Source organism: Mandrillus leucophaeus, unplaced genomic scaffold (assembly GCF_000951045.1).
Source record: "Mandrillus leucophaeus isolate KB7577 unplaced genomic scaffold, Mleu.le_1.0 Scaffold189, whole genome shotgun sequence".
In the NCBI taxonomy this organism is placed as follows: domain Eukaryota; kingdom Metazoa; phylum Chordata; class Mammalia; order Primates; family Cercopithecidae; genus Mandrillus; species Mandrillus leucophaeus.
Genome location: NW_012101909.1, coordinates 87,954 through 110,747, shown reverse-complemented (window position 1 = coordinate 110,747; position 22,794 = coordinate 87,954). Strand labels below are relative to the sequence as shown.

General features: G+C 39.6%; 1 protein-coding gene across 1 annotated transcript in view; it reads right to left on the bottom strand.

The window, feature by feature from the left end:
- Window positions 1–22,794, bottom strand: part of PIAS2 (protein inhibitor of activated STAT, 2) — a 108,411-nt gene that overhangs the window by 35,439 nt on the left and 50,178 nt on the right. The window contains exons 3-6 of the mRNA XM_011978074.1: window positions 17,580–17,664; window positions 9,553–9,603; window positions 9,332–9,422; window positions 673–807 (exon numbers count right to left, since the gene is read on the bottom strand). Of these exons, the coding sequence (XP_011833464.1) occupies window positions 673–807; window positions 9,332–9,422; window positions 9,553–9,603; window positions 17,580–17,664 (362 nt within the window). The remainder of the gene's footprint in view (window positions 1–672; window positions 808–9,331; window positions 9,423–9,552; window positions 9,604–17,579; window positions 17,665–22,794) is intronic.

Here is a 22,794-nt window from a genome sequence, read left to right as displayed (position 1 = left end):
ACACTGAAGCTGATGGTCAGAAATTAACTGAAATCTCCTTTCCATTCATTATTTCAGTTATATAAACAAGTAATTCTAAAATGTAAATTCCTTGTTGTATTAACTGGTATCTCATAATTGACATAATTCATTATAAGACCAAAAATCAGCCGAAAGTCAAGTTCATCAACTTGAAGGTGTAGAGAAAATATTATTATTCTAAATAAATCTTTTTATACAAATGCTCACAGATTATCTGAAATATCAGTTGTTTATATAAAGGTTAGAACAGATTATTTCTAATCACAACATGTGTACATTTAACCATTTCTCCCCCAAACTGATAAAACTTTCCTTGTTCCTCTTCATAAATATTTATCATCCAAAGCTTCTAGTTTATTAAAATACTCAACACAACATTACATACAATTGCGGTTAAACCATTACCTTAAGAAATATAAATATGCATATTTTCTTTCCAGGAAAATAAAGAGACGATATTCAAGGAAACTCAGAGCTAAAGTTTTTAACTTTAAGAATCTCCATACTGCCGCCTCTGAACTGAAAATTACTGCTTTTTAGCGATTACAATCCACAAACAAAAAGAGCTGAAGCCAACAGCTTAAGAAAAAACACAGTAAGTCAACCCCCAGTGGGGTCACCGTCCTGCTACCCAAAATGGAGAGCTTTTACCTTCCCAATTTCTGATGCCCAAGAAATGGATATTTGGTTTGGCACAGCTGAAGATAACCTAACTAAAGATGTAATATTCAAGGGGCGTCCAGGGCGCTTCTGTTCAATCCCATTTTTAGGCGGTGGTGCGTAGCCCTATAACCATAAGAAAGAAAAATTATTTCAAATTATCTGCAGGAAGATTAAACATTTTCTCCAAGATAGATACAGGATCCTGCCCAATTTCAGTTACACTATTTTTATTTTAGCCTAAAAATCATATAGCCCTTATTATCATTATCAACCCAAAACAGGAAAACAACCTTTGAAAAAAAGTTACAAAATATTTCACAAGTCCAGAAAGGTAGGAAAAAAATCCATGTCCCATCATTAAAATTAAAGATGCTGACATCTTGCCACATTGGCTATGAATCGTTTTCCTTTTTTATAGGACACCAAGCTTTACAGATAAAGTCACAACTTTTTATAATGATTCATCCTTAGCAATCCCCATTTCAAATACATGCATATATTCGGGGTGGGAAAGAAAGAAAGCAAACTGGGAATTGAGGGGAAAGAAAGAACAAACTAACGAATTTCATTTTTAAAATTTGGTGAGTGATAAAAATATTTTCCACTGCATTTTCTCTGGGTGGAACAGAAATGGTAATCTTTTAACCCAGGTCAAGTTAACAAATAAGGATAATCAGCATTTCAACTGTCATTAAATGAGCTTCATGGCTATCAGATAATACTGCTATTTATGCTTTAATCTACTTTTATCTAGTCATCAACCATTTGTTTTAAATAGCAAGTATACTCATTTCTGATTCGCAGTGTATCCAATTCCCAATTACCACAAGACTTCACTCTGATTTTTCAGAGCCAAAATAATGTATTTTTTAGAAAATTAAAATGTCTTAGCTGCAAAAAATCTACATATTGAAAAGTAGATACTGTATTTCACTGACGCTAGGATGTCATTGATGTAATTTAATTATGTACTATTGAGAAAGAGAAAATACTATGTATATATGGCAACGAAATGGAAGCAAAATGAATTAACATATTCCCTTTTGGACATAAGAATCTTCTGAATCACTTTTCACTCCATCATTAATCCATACATTTTTCCACATAACACTCCCCTATGCACAAGCAGGAATTTTAGAGAAAAAAGTATCTTTTAAAACTGTATTTCATTCCACTAATGTCTCAGATTTCTCTGCAAGTCACTGACACCATTAACTGGATGTGTTAATGGGGATACAGTCTGGATCTTATGAGAATCCATCAGTGAAAAGTTTTCAGACAACAGCCAGCATTCATGCTTCTTTCTCAAAATGTCCTTAAATTATTTGTTAACTGAAAAGCCAGGAGTACAGCTAACTAGTCACGCCATGGCATTAACACCAAAGTTGTACAAGTGCAGACAATGATAATACATCACAGCTGACACCTGGTCACCAGCAATTTTAAGACACTTCTGGATTTCAGTAATGCTAAAATATGCACCTTAGGACCAATGAAAACTAGTACTGGTAGTATCACATGGCAAAGAGGACCACACCCTGTCTACCACAACTTGGGAACTGTCTCATAAGGGGCAGGACAGTAATTATTAAATGGTAATCCACATGATAATGTGTAATCTATAACTTGCAAAAAATTTTGAAAGTAATTAAAAACGTTTGAGCAGGGGAGTAAAAGACAAAGAGAAGAACTTAACTTGCACTAGAATACAGAAATGAAAGAGAGAGAGACAGTGTGTGAGTGTGTGTGTGTGTGAGTGTGTGTGTGTATGAAGGTTATGCCCATCTTAAGTTGCTCAAGTGAAAAAAAAAAAAAAAAAGTTGCTCAGAAAAAGAAAAAAAAAAACTCCTAAGAAAAGTCCTCTTAAAAAGACTCAAGAAGTTGATTCAATGAGCAACAAGTACAAGGAATATCAACACCAGTATCTAGGTAATTCCGAACGAAACTTTTGTTTTGCCTGTTTTGGGCCTGGAAGATAATTCCGTCTGCTGGTATGTCCACTAGTAGGTTAACCAAGTAAAAATGATACAGGGTCTGTCAGGAGGATAAAAATAACTCATGAACTAAAATGTGCACTCTGGAAATTAGAATTTAAGACATAACACAGTCTGACATAGTAGAAAAGGGCAACAGAAGCAGGGAGAGTGACACTCATGTAAGAATGAAGTGTCAGCAAACTCAGAATCATGTTAGTCTCACTCAGTGTAAAGCGTTTTCAATCTATTCTATATCCCATTTGAGTAGTGTGACTTTACTGGTAATTCTGAGTTATCTGATAACCTGTATTCTACCTCTAACCATCAGCACCACCCCTACCCAACCATCAATTTCCTGGTTATTGAGAATATATTAATAGTTGGAATTTTATAAAATATAAAGTTTAGCCTTCACACATATTTCTAACAATTTTCCATATTTAAAGCAAAAATAAAGTCAAGTTCATGTGACAGGTAACCAGTGGGGCAAATCTGCAAGCTTTCTAAGCAAAGGCTGCTGGACAGCACCAGCGGAAGACTTCGTGGTGGTCCTGTGACACACTCAAATAATTTTTTATGTTTCATGCTCTGATGACACCCTACCCTACTTGCAACTGTGACAAAAGTAGTCCACAATTATTCTACTTTAACATTTTCCTCCAAATTTTCTAATTATCACTACTACTTGAATACTTCTAACACAGATTTACTTTTTAACTTTATGGAAATTTTCAAACATACACAAGAAAGGTACAAACAGCAGGGACCCAACAACCAGGTTCAATAATTATCCACGTTGCCAATGTTGTTTCAAATGTTTTTGGCCCCAAAGCCAATCTGCCCTAAAACACACACACCACAAAAATACACATTTCTTTTTGCCCTTGAGTATTTAAACTCAAATTCTAGACATGCCATTTAACCCAGATATTCAACATGGATCTCTAATAAGACTTTAAAAACCTACAGTATTACAACCCCACAAAAATAACCAGTTTTAAAAAATCACCTAATACCTTGTCTTTCGATTCAGATTTCCCAGATGCCTCAAAATTTATTTTCCTTTCATCCTTTTATTATTGAAAATTTTAAACATATACAAAAATAGAGAAAAAAGTATAACACGTATATATCTATCAGTTCAGTAATTTACTTACCCATGAACAATCTTTACCTACTCTACCCAACCCCCACTCCAGATTATTTTAAAGCAAATCTCAGATATATTTTCTATTTTCTCCATATGTAGTTTAGTATAGTCCTTTTACGGCTTGAATCAGAATTAAAAACTAGAGCCCCACACCACACTTAGTTATGTCTCTGAAGTGTCCTTTATTCTATAAACACAACCCCTGCCGTCTCCAAACACACACTTTTTCCCCAATGCTGTTGTTCTACTGGAGAAACCAGGACTTTTGACCTGAAGAACGACTTCGCATTTTAGATTAGGTATTTTGCTTCCTCGAAGTATGAGATTTGTTGCTCTATCTCCGATATATTTTTAAAACCACTAATTAGTTGTAAAAGCTTGATTAAACTTGGGGTCAAAATTTTAGAAACAAAAAACTTCAGAGAAAATGTTGCATACTTCATATGGTACCCACATCATAATGCACAGAAGGTTGTTTGCCCTGTTTTCAGTGGTGTCAAGACTGATTAGGAGTTCAGGGGATGTCAGCCTGATCCCTCCACTATAAAGTTCCCTGTCAAGTTTTGGCATCCATTGATGATAGCTACCTAGACCCATTATATGATTATGAATTGTGGAATAATGATTTTCTAATTCTATTACCCTTTTGATTGTATTAGCCAAAATGTTTCCATAAAGAGCTTGACCAAATCAACAGCCGGTCACCTTGAAATAAATGATTCTCTTCCTTAATCTTCAGAGCAGTGTGTTAGTGCAACCTCCAGTGGCTTATTTTAGTATAATTATTATAAACACACTTACATATTTGATAGTTGAGTCTACTATAATCATTATTCTTTCAGATGTCAAAATTATCACTTCTCAGGTAAGGAGGTGCCTCTTCAAATTGGGGTGAGTGCACACAAGTATGTGTTTTAAAAGAAGAAATGTTGAGTTTACGTCAGTCCTGATTCACTGTGAGGCAGGCCATCAGGGTGACTAACACACAGCATCAGGAAACATAAATCCATGAGCTCAGAAATAGAATTTATAAGAAGGGGGCCAGTACTGATAAGTCTTCTGGCTGCACCAAAAGGAACTACTTGGAGATTGTTGCCAGCTGAATTACAGCACATATCCTCTCTACACTCTTTAGGTCTTTCAAAGAAATATTCTTGTCAACCCTTCTTCCTTCCTTCAACTTTAGAGCTACACAAGTTTTATAGACATTTTTCACAAATTGTTTAGAAGAAAAATAATTCAGCTTCTTAAAATAACTCCTAAGCAAAGAGGGCCTTTTTCTTTCTTCTGCCCATTAAAAATATGGAATGTTCTCATCTGGCTGTCAGTCTGTAGAATGGCAGCCCTTGGAGTCAAAGATAGGAGATGGTCTCTGCAGCAGGTTCTTGTCTGTCCACACTGCATGTCACCATCCCACAAGCCCTACTATGAGCTGCTGTCTTCCTTGTACCAAGGGAACCTGGAAAATGAATGCATGAAGGTGTTTTGTAAAACTCAGCATCTTGATGTAGGTTAAAAAGCACACATGCTGCTTGTATCACTATTTGATCCTTAACAGTCTAGGGACACGCTGCCATTTTCAAAGTAATACCATTTCCCATTCCTATGTTTACTTTGTACATGCAGTACAGTGGTCAACTGCCACGGGTCCACAAAGACTGGATGTTACCATAAGATCATACACATAAGGACTTCCTCCAGGACATAGACAAATGCAACCATATTCAGGGCTCTAATGGGCAATTCATGACTGTCTCAAGCTTTTTCCTCCAGGATTCGTGGTTCAATACACCAGGATCATGGGCAAGGACCACCTATCAAACTTCTTTTGTGGCTTGTTGATGCTTCTTAAAACTGGAACAAAGTCCCTGAGGCTCTCCATGGTGCAAGAGCTCAATATAACTCCTATAGGGCCACAGCAGCTTTCTTCTTCTGAAGCTGCAGCATACTCATGTAATTCTTAAAAACTGCAGAATCTTGTTTTACATTAAAAAAGACTCCATATTTCATTATCCCAATCAATAGCAACTGTGGATCAAGTGGTGGTTTAAGATGTTTTCCATCAGATGCGAATTTCTGTCAGTTGTTCTACAGGACTTTACGGAGCTAGGGTAAAAAGACTCTTTGGGAAAGGCAGGCATTTGATTTTCTTTGGGATGGCCCTATAAGGGTCAGGCAAGTCCTCCCCATTGCCTTCTGTTTTTGAGATATATCTTTACTGTTCTCTCAAGGCTCCATTTCTTCTCTTCTTTCACAACTGCCCATGGAGCTGCTGCAGGCCCCTGGCTCCAGGCATGACAGACTCATTAGACAAAGGGTGTTTTGTGTAGTAGTCAATATGTTCATAAATAGGCTAATACAAGTAATCAAGGGTTAGTGGGTGCTTTGGGGCAGAAATCAGCAGTAATTAAGCAACAATGCCCCAGAAGAAGTACTCAACTGCCTAATTTCTTCTCACTCTAAAGAACTGGAAGTAACAAACTCTAAGCCATCCTCAGTGGTGCTGTAGACCTACAGAAAGGTATCATCCCAAAATGTGACAATGACTGGTCCATTTGGAAATTCTGGTAACTTCTATGTTTACACATCTGTAGCCACCATATTTTCCATAGCAATGCCAGAGTTTCAGATGCAGCTCCCATCACTGGCACAGTCACATGATGATACAGGGTAAGTCTTCAAGGTGAGTCCAAAGATACCAAGAAGCCCTCCGTTGTCTTATTTTTCATCATAGATAATGGGAGGGGCAAATAGCAATGAGAGTCAAAGGTCAAAGAAATCTTAGCAGCCAAGCGCAGTGGCTCACACCTGTAATCCCAACACCTTGGGAGGCCAACACAGGTGGATCGCTTGAGCCCAGGAGTTCAAGACCAGCCTGGGAAACATGGCGAAGCCCTGTCTCTACAAAAAATACAAAAATTTGCCAGGCATGGTGGCACATGCTTGTAGTCCCAGCTACTAAGGAGAGTGAGATGGGAGAATCGCTTGAGCCTCTAGGAGGCTGAGAGTACAGAGTGAGCCGAGACTACACTAATGCACTCCAGACTGGGCAACAGACCTGAGAGCCTTCTTTTTTTTTTTTTTTTAATTAAAGAAAAGAAAAAATGAAATCTTAGCACGTGCAAGGCAAAGAAAAATGGATATGAAAAGGCCATGGGACAGGTGCACAGGGATGTGTTTTAACCTGTTTTGCCAGGCTTTCTTTGCCACACATGCAGTATCTTTTTTTTTTTCATTTCATTTTTTTCACATAATTTTTTTAAATTACACTTTATGTTCTAGGGTACATGTGCACAACGTGCAGGTTTGTTACATATGTATACATGTGCTATGTTGGTGTGCTGCACCCATTAACTCGTCATCCATTTACATTAGGTATATCTCCTAATGCTATCCCTCCCCTCTCCCGCTACCCCACAACAGGCCCTGGTGTGTGATGTTCCCCTTCCTGTGTCCAAGTGTTCTCATTGTTCAATTCTCACCTATGAGTGAGAACATGCGGTGTTTGGTTTTCTGTTCTTGCGATAGTTTGCTGAGAATGATGGTTTCCAGTTGCATCCATGTCCCTACAAAGGACATGAACTCATCCTTTTTTATGGCTGCATAGTATTCCATGGTGTATATGTGCCACATTTTCTTTCAGCTCTAAGTAGGGCTGCTTCTTCCCTTGGTTCACATCTTTGTGCAAACTAGCCAAATAAAAGATAATGGCCAGGCACGGTGGCTCATGCCTCTAATCCCAGCACTTTGGGAGGCCGAGGCAGGCAGATCACGAGGTCAGGAGTTCGAGACCAGCCAGCCAACATGGTGAAACCCTGTCTCTACTAAAATTACAAAAATCAGCCAGGTGTGGTGGTGGGCACCTGTAATCCCAGCTACTCAGAAGGCTAAGGCTGGAGAACTGCCTGAACCCGGGAGGCAGAGGTTGCAGTGAGCCGAGATTACACCACTGCACTCCAGCATGGGTGACACAGCAAGACTCTTACCTTGGGTGGGGGTGGGAGGTGAGCGGGAAAAAAAGATAGCTTCTGAGAATCTGGTTGCTAGTAGCCGGAAACCTGACAAAATAAATGTCCCACCTGGGGGAACATGTATGGGCCACGTAAGCAATCCTCCCTGACCATACCTACTCAGCCTCTGCAATTCCCCTTCACTCCCGGGACTGTCTCAATGGATTTGTTTCATACGCATCTTTCAAAAAGAGTCAGTCAGTGATGCAGTGTTGCTCAAACCCTTCAAAATTCACAAAACCAGTATTTCTCAGGTCTCTAAGTCCACAGGCTGTGTATGTGACAAATGAGCCTCCTGACAACCAAGAGAAGTCAGATGCCTCTGTCTACAAGACCAGGGTCAGTTTCAGTCATGGACTTTCTTCACTCTGGGGCTCAATTCTTAGCACTTGGCTCTGTAGAGCCCAGAGTCCTAGATCATATTGTCTGACTTGCTTGGCTACTCATGAGTATTGCTCATATATTTAGTCTAGAGCCCAGTCTCGTGTTTAGTAGGGATATTACACAGCTTCCCCATTTCCTCAATAGTTGCAGAGTGTCAGCTCTGGTGAAATGACAACTGGGGCTAGTCATGAGTCACTGCTCTCTTAGGGATTCACTTACAGTAAACACACCTCCAATTTTGTAATGCTTGACAAACATGCCATGTTGTACTATTTTTTTGATTATGGTTTTGCTGGCCTTCCTAAGGAATGGTACCAATTTAGTAATGTATCCAAAATGGAAACCAATACATAGTCCAGTTCTACGTTTTTTATTTTATTATTCTAAGACTTGACTATCAGGATTTGAACAGTTAAAAGCCATCTATTAGGCCAGAGACAGGCTGTATGCATTTACATCGTATACATCCTAGGTGCTGAAGCCCATGTACTCTCTCACTGCTTAAATGTGTTGTCACCCAACAATCATTGCACCCACCCACCACAAGCGAATGCATCATCAAGGCCCAAGCTGGGAATTCTTGATCTCTGTAGTTAGCCACTCTCAGCAGCCTCTGTTTTTCCAAAAGCCATCCACAGGCAGGCCCATCTAATCTAGACATCCCACACATGCTGTCCTATACATGAAAGTGCCCAAGTCCTTCTCTTCAACTATGCTGTTTGATATAATCCCAAGAGTATTTCACAGCATCCTTGATTTCTTAAGTAAGATGCTCCAGGCTCTAGTCAGGAGCAATGGTGCACAAGGGTAGTCCCCACTACTTAGGAGGCTGAGATGGGAGGACTGCTGGAGCCTATAAGTTCAAGTCAAGCCTGGGGAACATAGCAGAACCCTGTCTCTTTAAAAAAAAAAAAAAAAGATATTCCAGGCTCATCTTTTCCATCTCCTTCAGACCTGAATAAGCCATTTATTATTTATCCAAGAAGGCAATGGGTTACTCTAGTGGAAAATAGTATTTAATCTAGATGCTAAAACTGTTCACTTGTATTCAGTTGTCACTGTTTCTAGGCCTTGTCAGTGTTTATATTGAACTTATATGCAAATCTGGTGAATAAAAAGCAACTTACAGGCAAAGGAAATAGCTTCCCATTTACTTTTATACATAGACTATTTGGATAGTTATCTTCTTGAGGGCAACTTGTCTCTGCCAGGCAAAGTCTGCATTAATAAAAGAAAAAAAGTATTCTTAAATAGCGTGCTCAAACATTCTCACATGTTTTAAAACTCAGAACTACATGCATATAGTAAGCAAGTATAAAACTAAGGTAACAGAAAATTTCAAACTCACCTCAACTGAACTTGGACTGTATAATCTCTCCTACCACCTGGCAAAAAATCCCTGTTAGAAAGAGAAAGAAAATGGGTTAAAAAAGCACAATAAGAATTCTCAGAACAGTCTCACCAGGAGGAAAAAAAGGAAAAGCATTATTTGTATTTTTCTTATTCCCTGAAAGGTGAACAATAGACTGCCAATAATACAAGCCTTAATCAAAACATTGTAATGATGATCAACCTGATTGGCTTAACTTCTAGCCATGTCTTTATGGCAATTTTAAATTAGTTTCAATGCACAGGAACTTTGATGATGCAAAATTTATTTCAATAGACATCAAACTTGGTAACATGCAAGGAAGCAGACTAAGTTCAGAAAGAGTTTTAATCAATAAATCTATTTGCTTAGAGTATTCTAATCACTTGAAGACTTTTTTCTTTTTCTTTTTTTTTGAGACAGAGTCTCGCCCTGTCACCCAGGCTGGAGTGCAGTGGTGCAATCTCAGCTCACTGCAAGCTCCGCCTCCCAGGTTCACGCCATTCTCCTGCCTCAGCCTCCCGAGTAGCTGGGACTAAAATGCCTGCCACCATGCCCAGCTAATTTTTTTGTATATTTTTAGTAGAGACAGGGTTTCACTGTGTTAGCCAGGATGGTCTCGATCTCCTGACCTTGTGATCCGCCTGCCTCGGCCTCCCAAAGCACTGGGATTACAGACGTGAGCCATCGCGCCCAGCCGAAGACTTTTTTTTAAATATAAAGACGTATTCACTGGCTATTCTTATTGATGTCAAGTACAGCCTAAGCATTAGTTTTTATAGTTACTAGGGGGATACTAATACAAGACCCAGGATAAAGAATTAGTGCCTAGAGTCTCAGCATCTCCATACCATGCAACTTCATAATTACGTATCCAATTAAAGATACAGAACCTCTTACAATTTCTAGATGAGAATCTAATGGTCCCATGTAAAATATATTTCATACTGAACCCTCCAAACTCTTGCTACGCAACATGGAGTCCACGGGGAAGCAGCACTGTTATTCCTTAGGAGCTTGTTGGAAATGCAGACTCTGAGGCCCCATCCTAGACCTATAGAATTAGAATCTGCATGTTAACAAGATCCTCAGGTGACATGCATACACATTACAGTTTTAAGAAGTATTATCCTCAGCCATTGTCATAAATCTTGGACTCTGTCAGAGAGAAGATCACTAGAATGTAGTTGTTTCTTGAGAAGACTGGAGTACACTGAGCCCTCATGGTGCTCTAACTGGGCCAGTCTTCTGTTTCCAATCCTCGAGCTCCACTGGAAGGCATTAAAGCACAGCAGTGACAACCACCTTAAGTTCTACAGTCCCAAGCTGCACAACATCGTGCAAATCACTTAACCATTCTGTGCCTCAGTTTCTACATCTGTTAAAGATGGAAAATTACTGCACCAACCTCATCAAGTTGCTGTGACAATTAAACATGCTAATAACACATGTCAAGTGCCTAAATATAAGATGTGCTCAACACATGGAAGCAGCTGGCTGCTGTGACTGTTTCCACTGCTCCCACTGTTCTTACCAAGAGCAGCTTTCTCAAATGGCTATTCAAAACATCCCCATATCCTTGACAATACTGACCTCTTCTGAGCAACCCATATCACTCCACTCATGCAAATCAAGAAACATTTCATATTCTGGGCGCTGGAGCTTCAAAGACAAATATAACACAGTATTTGCTTCAAAGGATTTATACGCTAAGCAGGTAACAGACATACAACACGTAAAGTAAAATATAGTAAGTGGTACAGTACATTATGAAAAGTAAGTGCTATAGAAAAAGGGAAAATTTTTGTCTTGAAAGTTCAAGGTCGTTATCATAATTAGTCCAATCTAACTAGAAAACAGGGTTTTTTCAGCAGTGGTTCTACCTACTTCTGCTTAGTGGCTCCACTAGGAACATGAGTAACTGTGGGTATCTAGTACAGTAATTTCCAGCAAAAAAGAAAGACCAGAGATACAGATCAGAAAAGATGGGAAACATGATGTGAAGAAAGAGAAATGACAAGAGATGAGCCTAGAAAGATGGATGGAAGCATAAAGGGTTTTGAACAGCTCACTAAGGAGTTATACTTTATTCTGGCAAGGGAAATTAACAAAAACTGGAAAATACAATGTGCTAAATATCTTCACAAACATTATGAGTAATGACCAAGGCATTTTCTGACATTCATTTTCTGCCCATCATTGTTCTAGGAACTTTTACATATTGGTCCATCCGATATAAAAGAAGCATTTACTATATGCTAAGTACTGTAATGGGTTTTGAGATGATAAAAATGAGTAAAAGATGCTGCTTTCATTAAGAAGGTTGCAAATGCAAGCAGTGAAATAAATGCAATGATGCCTTAACAGAAAATAAGTACATGGCAAAGTGAGAAACAAAGGAAACATTAAAGCAAATCTGGAAAGGCACCACAGGGGACGTATGACCTGAAGTGGCCCTTGAAACACGGCTCAAGAGGTTTGCCAGGCAGAGTACAGAGAAAGAAGACGGCAAAAGTGCAAAGATGTGAACACCACGGTTAACCTAGGAAACACAAATGGGAAAGCCTAGTCAGAGCACAGGTTGTTAGAAAAGAGTAACAGGAGATAAGATGATTTAAAAAACAAAACAAAACAAAAAAGCAGAGCAAGATGTTGAAAACAACTGCCAGGCAATGGAGTGTGGACTTTATGAGGTACCATTAGAGTGTGTTTAAAGCATCAAAGAGAAAAAAAATGAATGGGCTTTAGAAAGATCATACGTAGGAGCCTTCTAATAGAAAGATCTCATAATTAGGAAACCATTACAATTGAAGAGGCAAAAACAAAGGCTTGAAGCTGGGTGCAGTGGCTCACGCCTGTAATCCCAACATTTAGGAAGGCTGAAGTAGGTGGAGTACAGGACCAGCCTAGGCAACATAGCAAGACCCCGTCTAAACAAAAAATAGAAAAATTAGCCAGATGTGGTGGCACGTGCCTACAGTCCCAGCTAGTTAGGAAGCTAAGGTGGGAGGATCAATTGAGCCCAGACATAAAAGGCCGCAGTGAGCCTTGATTGTGGCACTGTACTTTCAGCCTGGGTGACACAGCAAGACCCTGGCTCAAAAAATAATAGTAATTTCAAATGGGGGTCTGAAAACTATTAAACATAAATATCACTGAGTGATATTTACACATAAAAAATGGTAAGACTTGGCCAGGCACGGTGGCTCATGCCTGTAATTCCAGCACTTTGGGAGGCCGAGGCGGGCGGATCACAGGGTCAGGAGATCGAGATCATCCTGGCTAACACGGTGAAACCTCGTCTCTACTAAAGATACAAAAAATTAGCCGGGCATGGTGGTGGGCGCCTGTAGTCCCAGCTACTCGGGAGGCTAAGGCAGGAGAATGGCGAGAACCTGGGAGGCGGAGCTTGCAGTGAGCCGAGATCGCGCCACTGCGCTCCAGCCTGGGCCACAGAGCAAGACTCCGTCTCAAAAACAAACAAACCAACAAAAAAAATGGTAAGACTTGATGAATGACTAGATGTAAGAAGGCAGGATAAAGGAAGGGAAGTTTCTAGGAGGGTATCCAGGTTTTGGAATGCTGCAACTGAAGAGATGGCCATGCTACTCAACAGGACAAGAAGAGGCAGAGCAAGTTACAGCATCAATCTTCCAAACCACCCAGAGAGGTGGTGATCATTATTCCAATTTTACATGCTGAGAAAGTGAGGTTTAGTCACCTGTTTAGGGGCATACAGACCTAAGTGGTTGGCTCAGAATTCACTCTCTACTTAGTATTACTCTAAAGGCCACACTAGCTCCCTCAAAGGCAGAGTTGCCTTGCTGAGTTTTAAAGATTCAGAAGGACATAAAAGAATCAATGAAGGGCTGGGGGCGGTGAGGCCGGTGGATCACGAGGTCAGGAGATCGAGAACATCCTGGCTAACACGGTGAAACCCTGTCTCTACTAAAAATATAAAAAATTAGCCAGGCGTGGTGGCAGGTGCCTGTAGTCCCAGCTACGCGGCAGGAGAATGGCGTGAGCCTGGGAGGCGGAGCTTGCAGTGAGCCGAGATGGCGACACCGCACTCCAGCCTGGGCCACAGCGCGAGACTCCGTCCCAAAAAAAAAAAAAAAAAAAAAATCAGTGAAGTGCAGCAAACTGAGAGGATGCTGTAAATGAAGAGTGGCCTATCACAAAGAGGCCTCCCAGGCAGATTCAAATGCCATTAATGAAATGAGTAATGCAGAAGGAAATACACTAAGCAAAAATCTCCATGAGGCCAGTTTGTTTTTCAACTTTGCGTCTTTGGTGCCTGGAATATTGTCTGGTCCATGGCGGACAGTTAATAAATGTGTGCTGAATGAATGAATAAAAGAACAAAAGACAAGCAGGTTTGATGGAAGGCTAGTTCAATTTTAGATGTGTTGTGCTTGATGTCCTTGTAGGTCAAAGGAGAGGCACTGAAAAAGGTGTCTGGAGGGAGGTGTTGGTAATTTCGCAGCCACCAATATAAAAATAATAAAGCACATTAATGAATATTATCATAGAGTAGCACGAAGAAAATCCCAGATTGATTCCTGAAAATGGGTACAAGAAGCCAGTGTGAGGAACTGAGAGAGCATGGTTAAAAATATACTAGCACCAAATGGAAGGAGCAGCGCTAAAGCCAAGAAGAGAACTGAATCCAATGTTCAATCTTCGCGAGATGTAACAGAAAGAAAAAATCTGCACAAGAACGTATTCAAGCCTCTAGTCTAGATCTTACTAGCACTACAGGCAAAGGGGAAGGAGCTAGAAACACAGCTGTGGTTTTCAAGTTGGCTGCATACCGGAAACCTGGGAAACTTTAAAACCCCTGATGTTTGGGTTCAATCTTGAGATTCTAATTTAACTGATGTGGGATAAAACCTGACTATGTGAATTTCCTAAATCTCCCCAGCTGATGCTAATATGCAGCAAAGTTTGAGAAACATGCGGAGAGAAGTAGTTAAATGACACAAGAAGCAATCATCCGAATCCAGAATGTACAATATGCTAGAGACAAATAAATCACTTTTTCTGGAAAGTAGTGTTATAAAATAAAGTCTAATGAGAGAAACCAGGGCTCCTTGGAGAACTGATCAATTCCACAGTTGCGGCAGAGAAAATACAAGATAAGCCTGGAGCATTTTTGGTGCAAGAAATTAAAGAGTGCTCAAAGTGGGTTTCCGGGAGAAAGGTATGCCAACAGGGCATAGGAGCCAACTTGAAAGAACTTCTAATAGACAAAGATAGAACAATTTGAGCAATATAAATTATTATAACATTGGAATATAACCCATAGAGCACCCATGAGTCCACACTGTTATAAATGAATAAATGGGCTGGGAATGGTGGCTCACATCTGTAAACCCACACCTGTAAACCCAATAGTTGGGGAGACAGAGGAGGGAAGCTCACTTGAGCACAGGTGTCTGAGACTAGCCTGTGCAATACAGTGAAACCTCATCCCTACAAAAAACATAAAAATTAGCCAAGTGTGGTGTTGTGTACCTGTTGCCTGATATGGTATCCTGAGAAGGGCACATAACTTGAGGTATTCTTGCCAAAAATGCACAACCTCCATCTAATCGTGATAAAGTATCAGTCATATCCCCAAATGAGAAAGAATCTACAAAACACCTGACCAGTTGTGAAAGACAAAACAAAACAAAACAAAACTAAGAAACTGTAACAGATTGAAGTAGAGTAGGATGACTCAACAATTAAACGTGATTTGGTATTGTATCTAGGAACAGAAGACGTTCATTGGCCAAAAAACTGGTGAAATCTGAATAAAGTCTGTAGTTAATAGTACTGTACCAATGTTGATTTCTTGGTTTTGATCATTGTACTATGGTGATATAAGATTTAATATTAAGGGAAACTGGGATAAAGAATATATGTCCTATTTATGTAATTTTTATCTAAATAAAAATTACTACAAAATGTAAAGTTTTTATGCTGGGCATGGTGGCTCACGCCTGTAATCCCAGCACTTTGGGAGGCCAAGACAGGTGGATCACTTGGGACCAGGAGTTCAAGACCACCCTGACCAACATGGCGAAACCCCACCTCTACCAAAAACACAAAAATTAGCCAGGTATGGTGGCGCCTGCCTGTAGTCACAGCTACTCAAGAGGCTGAGACAGGAGAATCGCTTGAACCCAGGAGGCGGAGGCTGCAATGAGCCGAGATCACGCTACTACACTCACTCCAGCCTGGATGACAGGGCGAGACTCTGTCTCAAAAAAAAAAATTATGTAATTAAGCACAGAATTTCCCAAACTTACTTAACTGAAACAATCTTATTTTTGAAAAACTCTTATTATCATCTCAAAGAGTGTTCTAATGAATAGTTGAAAAGGAAGTAAACAACTCTACTCAATTTCTTGTTCTGCTTTTAACATTACAGTCCCAAAAAATCATTAACCTCCAGAAGCCTTAGTTTCATTATGCTGAATCTTTTAAGAATGCAACTTTAAAGAGTCATATAAATAATATTTTGTTAACACTAAAGGGGTGTGTGTGTGTGTGTGTATGTGTATATATATACACACATATATACATTTTTTTTGAGACAGAGTTTCGCTCTTGTTGCCTAGGCTGGAGTGCAGTGGCGCGATCTCGGCTCATTGCAACCTCTGCCTCCTAGGTTAATGTGATTTTCCTACCTCAGCTTCCTGAGTAGCAGGGATTACAGGCGCCCACCACCACGCCCGGCTAATTTGTTGTATTTTTAGTAGAGACAGGTTTCGTCATGTTGGCCAGGCTGGTCTTGAACTCCTGAACTCAGATAATCCACCCACCTCAGCTTCCCAAACTGCTGGGATTACAAGCATGAGCCACCGTGCCCGGCCTTTTAAAAAATATTTTTAATTGGAAAATTAAATGCTACAGATTTCCTTTTCTTTCTTCTTACATCTCTTAGTTCATCTGCTCTTTACAAATGGGTCTACCAATACTTTTCATATATCTAGTAATTTTTTGGTCAGGATGACTATACAGCTCACTTTATCTATAACTGCCTCAGTTTATGTTCTTATCTCAGAATAATTATTAGTAATGTTTACTTTCACTCTCAAAAATGCCCCAGTTTGGAATGATAAAGCTTATGGTCACCCTGTCTTTGGGCTATTATAAATTCTTTTTATATTGTTTTTCCTAATTTTTTTTTTTTTTTCAGTCGGGGTCTCACTTTGTTGCCCAGTCTGGAGTGCTGTAGCACGATCACAACAGCTCACTGCAGCCTCGACCTCCCAGGCTCAAGTGATTCTCCCACCTCAGCTTCCTGAATAGGTGATGCTAATTTCTGTATTTCTTGTAGAGACAGGGTTTCACCATGTTGCCCAAGCTAGTCTGAACTCCTGGGCTCAAGTGATACTGCCACCTCCCAAAGTGCTAGGATTACAGGCGTGAGCCACCATGTCCAGCCCGGGAATAAATTTTTCATTTAAAAAATTATTGTCAAATAGAACAAAAAGCAATCTAAAAGACATTGAGGTTTTATTCAAAGGTTAAAAATTTTTTCTAATACACAGTATTTACTTAATATTTGGCTGACTTTAGTCAAAGTATACTACCCTTTCATAAAAGAAACAGGTCAACTGTTATGGACTGAATTGTGTATCCCCAAACATATGTTGAAGTCTTAACCCCCAATGTGACTGTATTTGGAGACAAGGCCTTTAAGGAGGAAATTAAGGTTAAATAAAGCCACAGGGTAGGTCCCTAATCCAATATGAATGTGTCCTTACAAGAAAAGAAAGACATCAGGGATGCACTAGTACAGAGAAAAGGCCATCTGAGATGTGCAAGCCAAGGAGAAAGGCTTCAGGAGAAATCAAACCTGCCAAAACCTTGATCTTGGACAGAAGCCTCCAGGATTTTGAGAAATAAGTCTGTTGCTTACGCTGTTCTCAGTCTGTGAAATTTTGTTATGGCAGCCCTACAGGTGAATAAACCAATATTCATGAGAAATACATTCCAAATATTCCTCTTACCTGGATATGCATATCTCTCTAACTTGTTGAGGTGTCAAAGCAAAAATAAAAAACTTCTCTTGAAATCGCTGAATACTGCTTTGAACTGGGAAGAAAAAAAAAGAAAGATAATATTTCAATAACAAATCCAACACTACAACCACCTGCAATAACCAGGCATTTTTTTATGAAGTACCTGCCTAATTCTGAAACGTTATGGTTAAAATACTCCAAAATCAAGAAGTACTAAACTGCATTCATCTTGGAATCATGAGTAAAGTTACTACAAAGGGATTTCTTTAACGTTAAGTATGTAACCTCATTCTTTACTCTAAAATACTAATGCAGGCTGGGCGCAGTGGCTTATGCCTGTAATCCCAGCACTTTGGAAAGCCGAGGTGGGTGGATCACCTGAGGTCAGGAGTTCAAGACCAGCCTGACCAACATGGAGAAACCCCGTCTCTACTAAAATTATAAAATTAGCTGGACCTGGTGGTGTGTGCCTGTAATCCCAGCTACATGGGAGGCTGAGGCAGGAGAATCACTTGAACCCAAGAGGCGGAGGTTGCAGTGAGCCAAGATTGCACCATTGCGCTCCAGTCTAGGCAACAAGAGTGAAACTCCATCTCAAAAAAAAAAAAAAAAAAAAACAAACAAACCAATGTACGGTAAAAATGTAACAAAACCCTTCAATATTACATTTCATTCTTAACTATAATATTATCTAATGAAAGGAAGTCAAAATGCTCCCCAGGAGAACTCTATCCAAGAATTAAATGCTTTTTATTTTTCTTTGTTGTATTTTGCTTTTGGTGCCCTATATTTATTACACAAAACACTCATATGAGAAAATTTTGAATGTCAAAACTTTTAAGTTTTGAAGTTATTAAGATACATAATAATTTGCATATGAAAGTCTGCCCAGATAAAAAATATTACTTAATGAAATCATCCTTATGTATATTATTACCTGAAATGTATTTATGACTTCACAAAAGCCTGTAATAGGTTAATAATGAATTATTCAATAATGTTCTAGTGTCCATTAAAACAAACATAAAAGTTAATATATATATATAGAGGCCTCAAGTCTTCTGCTTCCTAACAATTGCAACATCACCCACATAAAGGCAAAATGGGGACAGGCACAGTGGCTCACGCCTGTAATCCCAGCACTTTGGGAGGCCAAGGCACACGGATCACCTGAGGTCAAGTGTTCAAGACCAGTCTGGCTAACACGGTGAAACCCCATCTCTACTAAAAACACAAAAATTAGCCAGGCATGGTGGCATGTGCCTGTAATCCCAGCTACTCCAGAGGCTGAGGCAGGAGAATCACTTCAACCTGGGAGGCGGAGGTTGCAGTGAGCTGAGATCGTACCATTGCACTCTAGCCTGGGTGACGAGGGAGACCCTGTCTTCAAAAAAAAAAAAAGGTAAAATGGTCCTTGTGTATAATACTGTCTAGTTTTCCTGCTATATGAATATAAAAAAGATGCCAATTGAATATCCAATGTCAGAGAGGTTCAACCACAAGTCACATCAAGTCAGAAAAATATTAATTCCCTAGCTAAGATATTCTTTTCTTTAAGCACAGGCAGATTATTATATCAATTATTCTCCTAAAAATCATGTCACAAAATGGTTCATATTTTTTCAGAACACTTTAAAAAGGAGGGAAGAGGGAGATGCCGTTTATGATGAAGGCCAAAAAGTAAAATAAAACTCTGGATTATAAACATAATTATGGAGCATCAAACACAGAAACATAAGTAAGCCTCTTCATTTCTCCAGTTTCTATTTACTCCTCAACCCTTTTTTTCTTGTTCGGACTCCACTTTTCATTCTCTATCTGTGGCTAAGGTCACCAATGACCTCTTAACTGTCAAATGTAACAACCTGTATTTTGAGATTACAAGTAAACTTGCTGCATTTTAATCTTAACTAATTAATGACATGAGCATCCAGTCTCTTGAGCCAGAAACCTCAAAAGGTCTAACATAAGTACAAATGGAGAATTAAAAGAAGAGAGTGTAAAATGAGGCATTAAAAAGTAAAACTACTTGCAGAAATAATGAGTCAATAATCCTACCTTTGATGGAGGTGAAAAAAGGATTTACAAATCAAATTCCATGTAAAATAATACAAAGAACTACCTAGTCAGATCATAACCAAACTATTGAAAACCAACAACTATAAAATCTTGAAAGCAACGAAAGAAAAAAGAAACAAGGGAACAATACAAACCAAGGCCACTTCTCATCAGAAGCAATATAGGCCAGAAGGTATCTTTAAAGTGGTGAAAGAACAAACTCAACTGAAAATTCAATACCCCTCAAAAGCAGAGTGGAAGAATAACTTTTCAGATAAACAGAAGATATAAGAATTTGTTGACAGCAGACATGCATTACAAGAAATGTAAAACAAAATTACCGGGATTATTTAAAAACATATAAATTCAAAACTGGATCTCTGGGAATGAAAATCTTACAGTAAATAAGTGTAAATGTAAAACAGTATGCTGTATTTTCTTCTTGTAATTTCCTTCAAAAGACTATTGAAAGCTAAAGTGATGGCATTGAAAGGCAGTATTTCTAACACAGGGAGGAAATACGAGAACAGCAAAAAGAATGGAGGGGGTAGATAAAGGAAATTATCTCCCCAACAGCTGTATTTCCTGCTTTTTTCTGATAAACCTGATTACCTAAATCTCCCTAAAGACCAATCCACTCTTAGCGTGCCAAAAGCAGCAGGTATCTACACCTGTAAAGTTGGGCACAAGACCCTCTGTGAATTCACCAGGATAAATGCCAGTATTTGAGGCTCTGTCTGAATGACTGGAGTCAACCTATCCTTAAAAGTTTCCAAAACCCATGAACCTTAACATTTGGAATGAGAATGGTTCCATAGTCATGTTGTACATGTATGCTCGACACGTACTTTTATATCAAATTGCACTTACATGTTGCACATATGCAATATATATGTACAATTTATAGAACTGGAAGGTTAATGTTAGTAGTCTGTGTCATAGTAGACATATTCTTGGTGTGCCTTTTATTTTTCTGACATATCTTTGACTTTACCTATATCTGCTGTCAAATTTTCAATCCAGATTATAATCTCAAATAACCACCCTGTATCTACAGAAAAATGGATTTGTGTCATTGCTATATACTATAACTAGACTCCAGGAACTTATAGCAACAAAAAATAGCGCATATGCTAATACAAATCTAATGTGTATTAACACTGACAGTTTTTAGATAAGTCAATTTTATGATAGAACAGCAGCCAAAAGCATACCAAACTTTCCATAAAGTAAATTTGCTAGCTGAATGGTCATTTTACCATAAGTCATGAGAAAGAATGCAGGATGCAAAGTAAAGTATGAACGTTTTGCAGTTTATTTCCTCCCCATTGTCTACAATTTGGGAATCAGAAAACCAATTCTGCAGAGATTCCATGAATGCCTTTAGGTTAAGAGCAAATGAAAGGAAAAAAGATCATGGCTCAAGGGCATGAATTAAATATGGCTTTATTCAAAACCTTTCCTTTTGCAACAACTCTTCATAATGTAGATTCTATTTTCCAAATATAACCACATTATCTCCCATGGTGTCCTCCTTTTTATGTAAACTTGACACTCTTCCAATTGAGTAGTGGGGTCTTTATCACCCTCCCTTTGAATCTGAATGGCCTTTTGTAACAGCATCAACCAACAGTGTACAGTTTAAGTGATGCTATACAGCTCCAAGCCTGAACCATAAAAATACCATGCACATCTTCCTTGCTCTGTGGGGACACTCATTCCTGGAACCTAGCTCTCATGCTATAAAGTAGCCCAAATTAGACCACATGAAGAAGCCACATATGGGTATTCCAGCCAACAGCCAAGTTAAGTCCAAGTCATCAGGTGGCATAGCTGCCAAAGATGTCAGGGAAGATGCCTCCAAGTGATGTGAGCTTCTAGCCAAGTGCATCTCAAGCATATGTCTTCTCAGCTAAGACCCCACACATCTTGGGATAAGAAACAAGCCACCCACACACTGCCCTTCCAAATTACTGACCTAAGGAATCCATGAGCATGTCAGATACAGTAAGTTCCTCTTCAAAGGTTTAATTTCTGACTTCCTTATTCTTTGTTCTTGAGCTCTACTTCCTTGTCTCTTCTCCTAAGCTATCTGCTCTGTAAACAACTTCTCCTGCCAGTGCCAATCTGTAACTCACTTCTCTTCCTTATTTGGAAAGAGTCCTCTTTAATCCTGGCTACCCATTCTGTCAGCAACCCCTACTGCTGAAATAGCTCTCCCTGTTAAAAACTACGCTTCCCACCTTTGCTGCACCCTGACATGCCCAAACATGCCTTGTACTGTAACAGACAGCCTCTCCCCGCCTAATTAGCCATATTCAATTTTAAATGGTAGCCAATAGGGTCAGTGTAGATTGTGCAGTCTGACTCTAGCCAATGGGGACAGGACACAGAACCAGGGATTAACCGTGTTAGGGATAAAAACCCCTTCCCTCCTTTGTTTGGTGTGCTCTTACAGCACGGCCAGAAGTGCAACCAGCACCCTTCTGCAGAAGTAAATTTGCTTTGCTGAGAAATGCTTCGTTTGGGTGCTTGTTTTCCTTGTCACTCCAAGCCCTTGTTTCTAACAACTTGGGGGCTCATCCGTGATTGCCTTTCTCATCCGGGAAGAGGTCCCTGACCATCTCTCATGAGGAGATGCATCCCACTGTCTCGCTGCGGTGTCCTCAGGGATGAGGGATCAGGACCTCCCCCAGCATGACAAATAAACCTGGACTCTCAGCAACGCAGGTGAAAGGGATCCTCACATACCATGGCGACCAGGTAACTCTGTGCACAAACCAAGGTAAGAAAAGTCACAGGGGCAACAAAGTATTTCCTTGGTAGTTGGTACATCTTGGAGGTTGAATGTGTGTGAATGAGATGTATAATTAAGCACAAAGCCAGTGTGGAGTCCGGATCTGCAGTTCTGTGGTCACCTCATACGGCTTATGGCAGATTCCTGTCGTGGGGCTTATACCAACACACTGATGCTAAGAGGGACTTAAATTCCCACGACGGAAGCAGCCAGAGAAGGCCAAAGCGAAAGGAGAGGAGTGCAAGACACCTCCAGTTGTAGGGGTGGGGGAATTAAGCCTCTAGAGAAAGGAAGGCAAGAAATCTCCAATATGAGGAGGAATTGAGCCTCAGCAAATCTCTAGAGAAG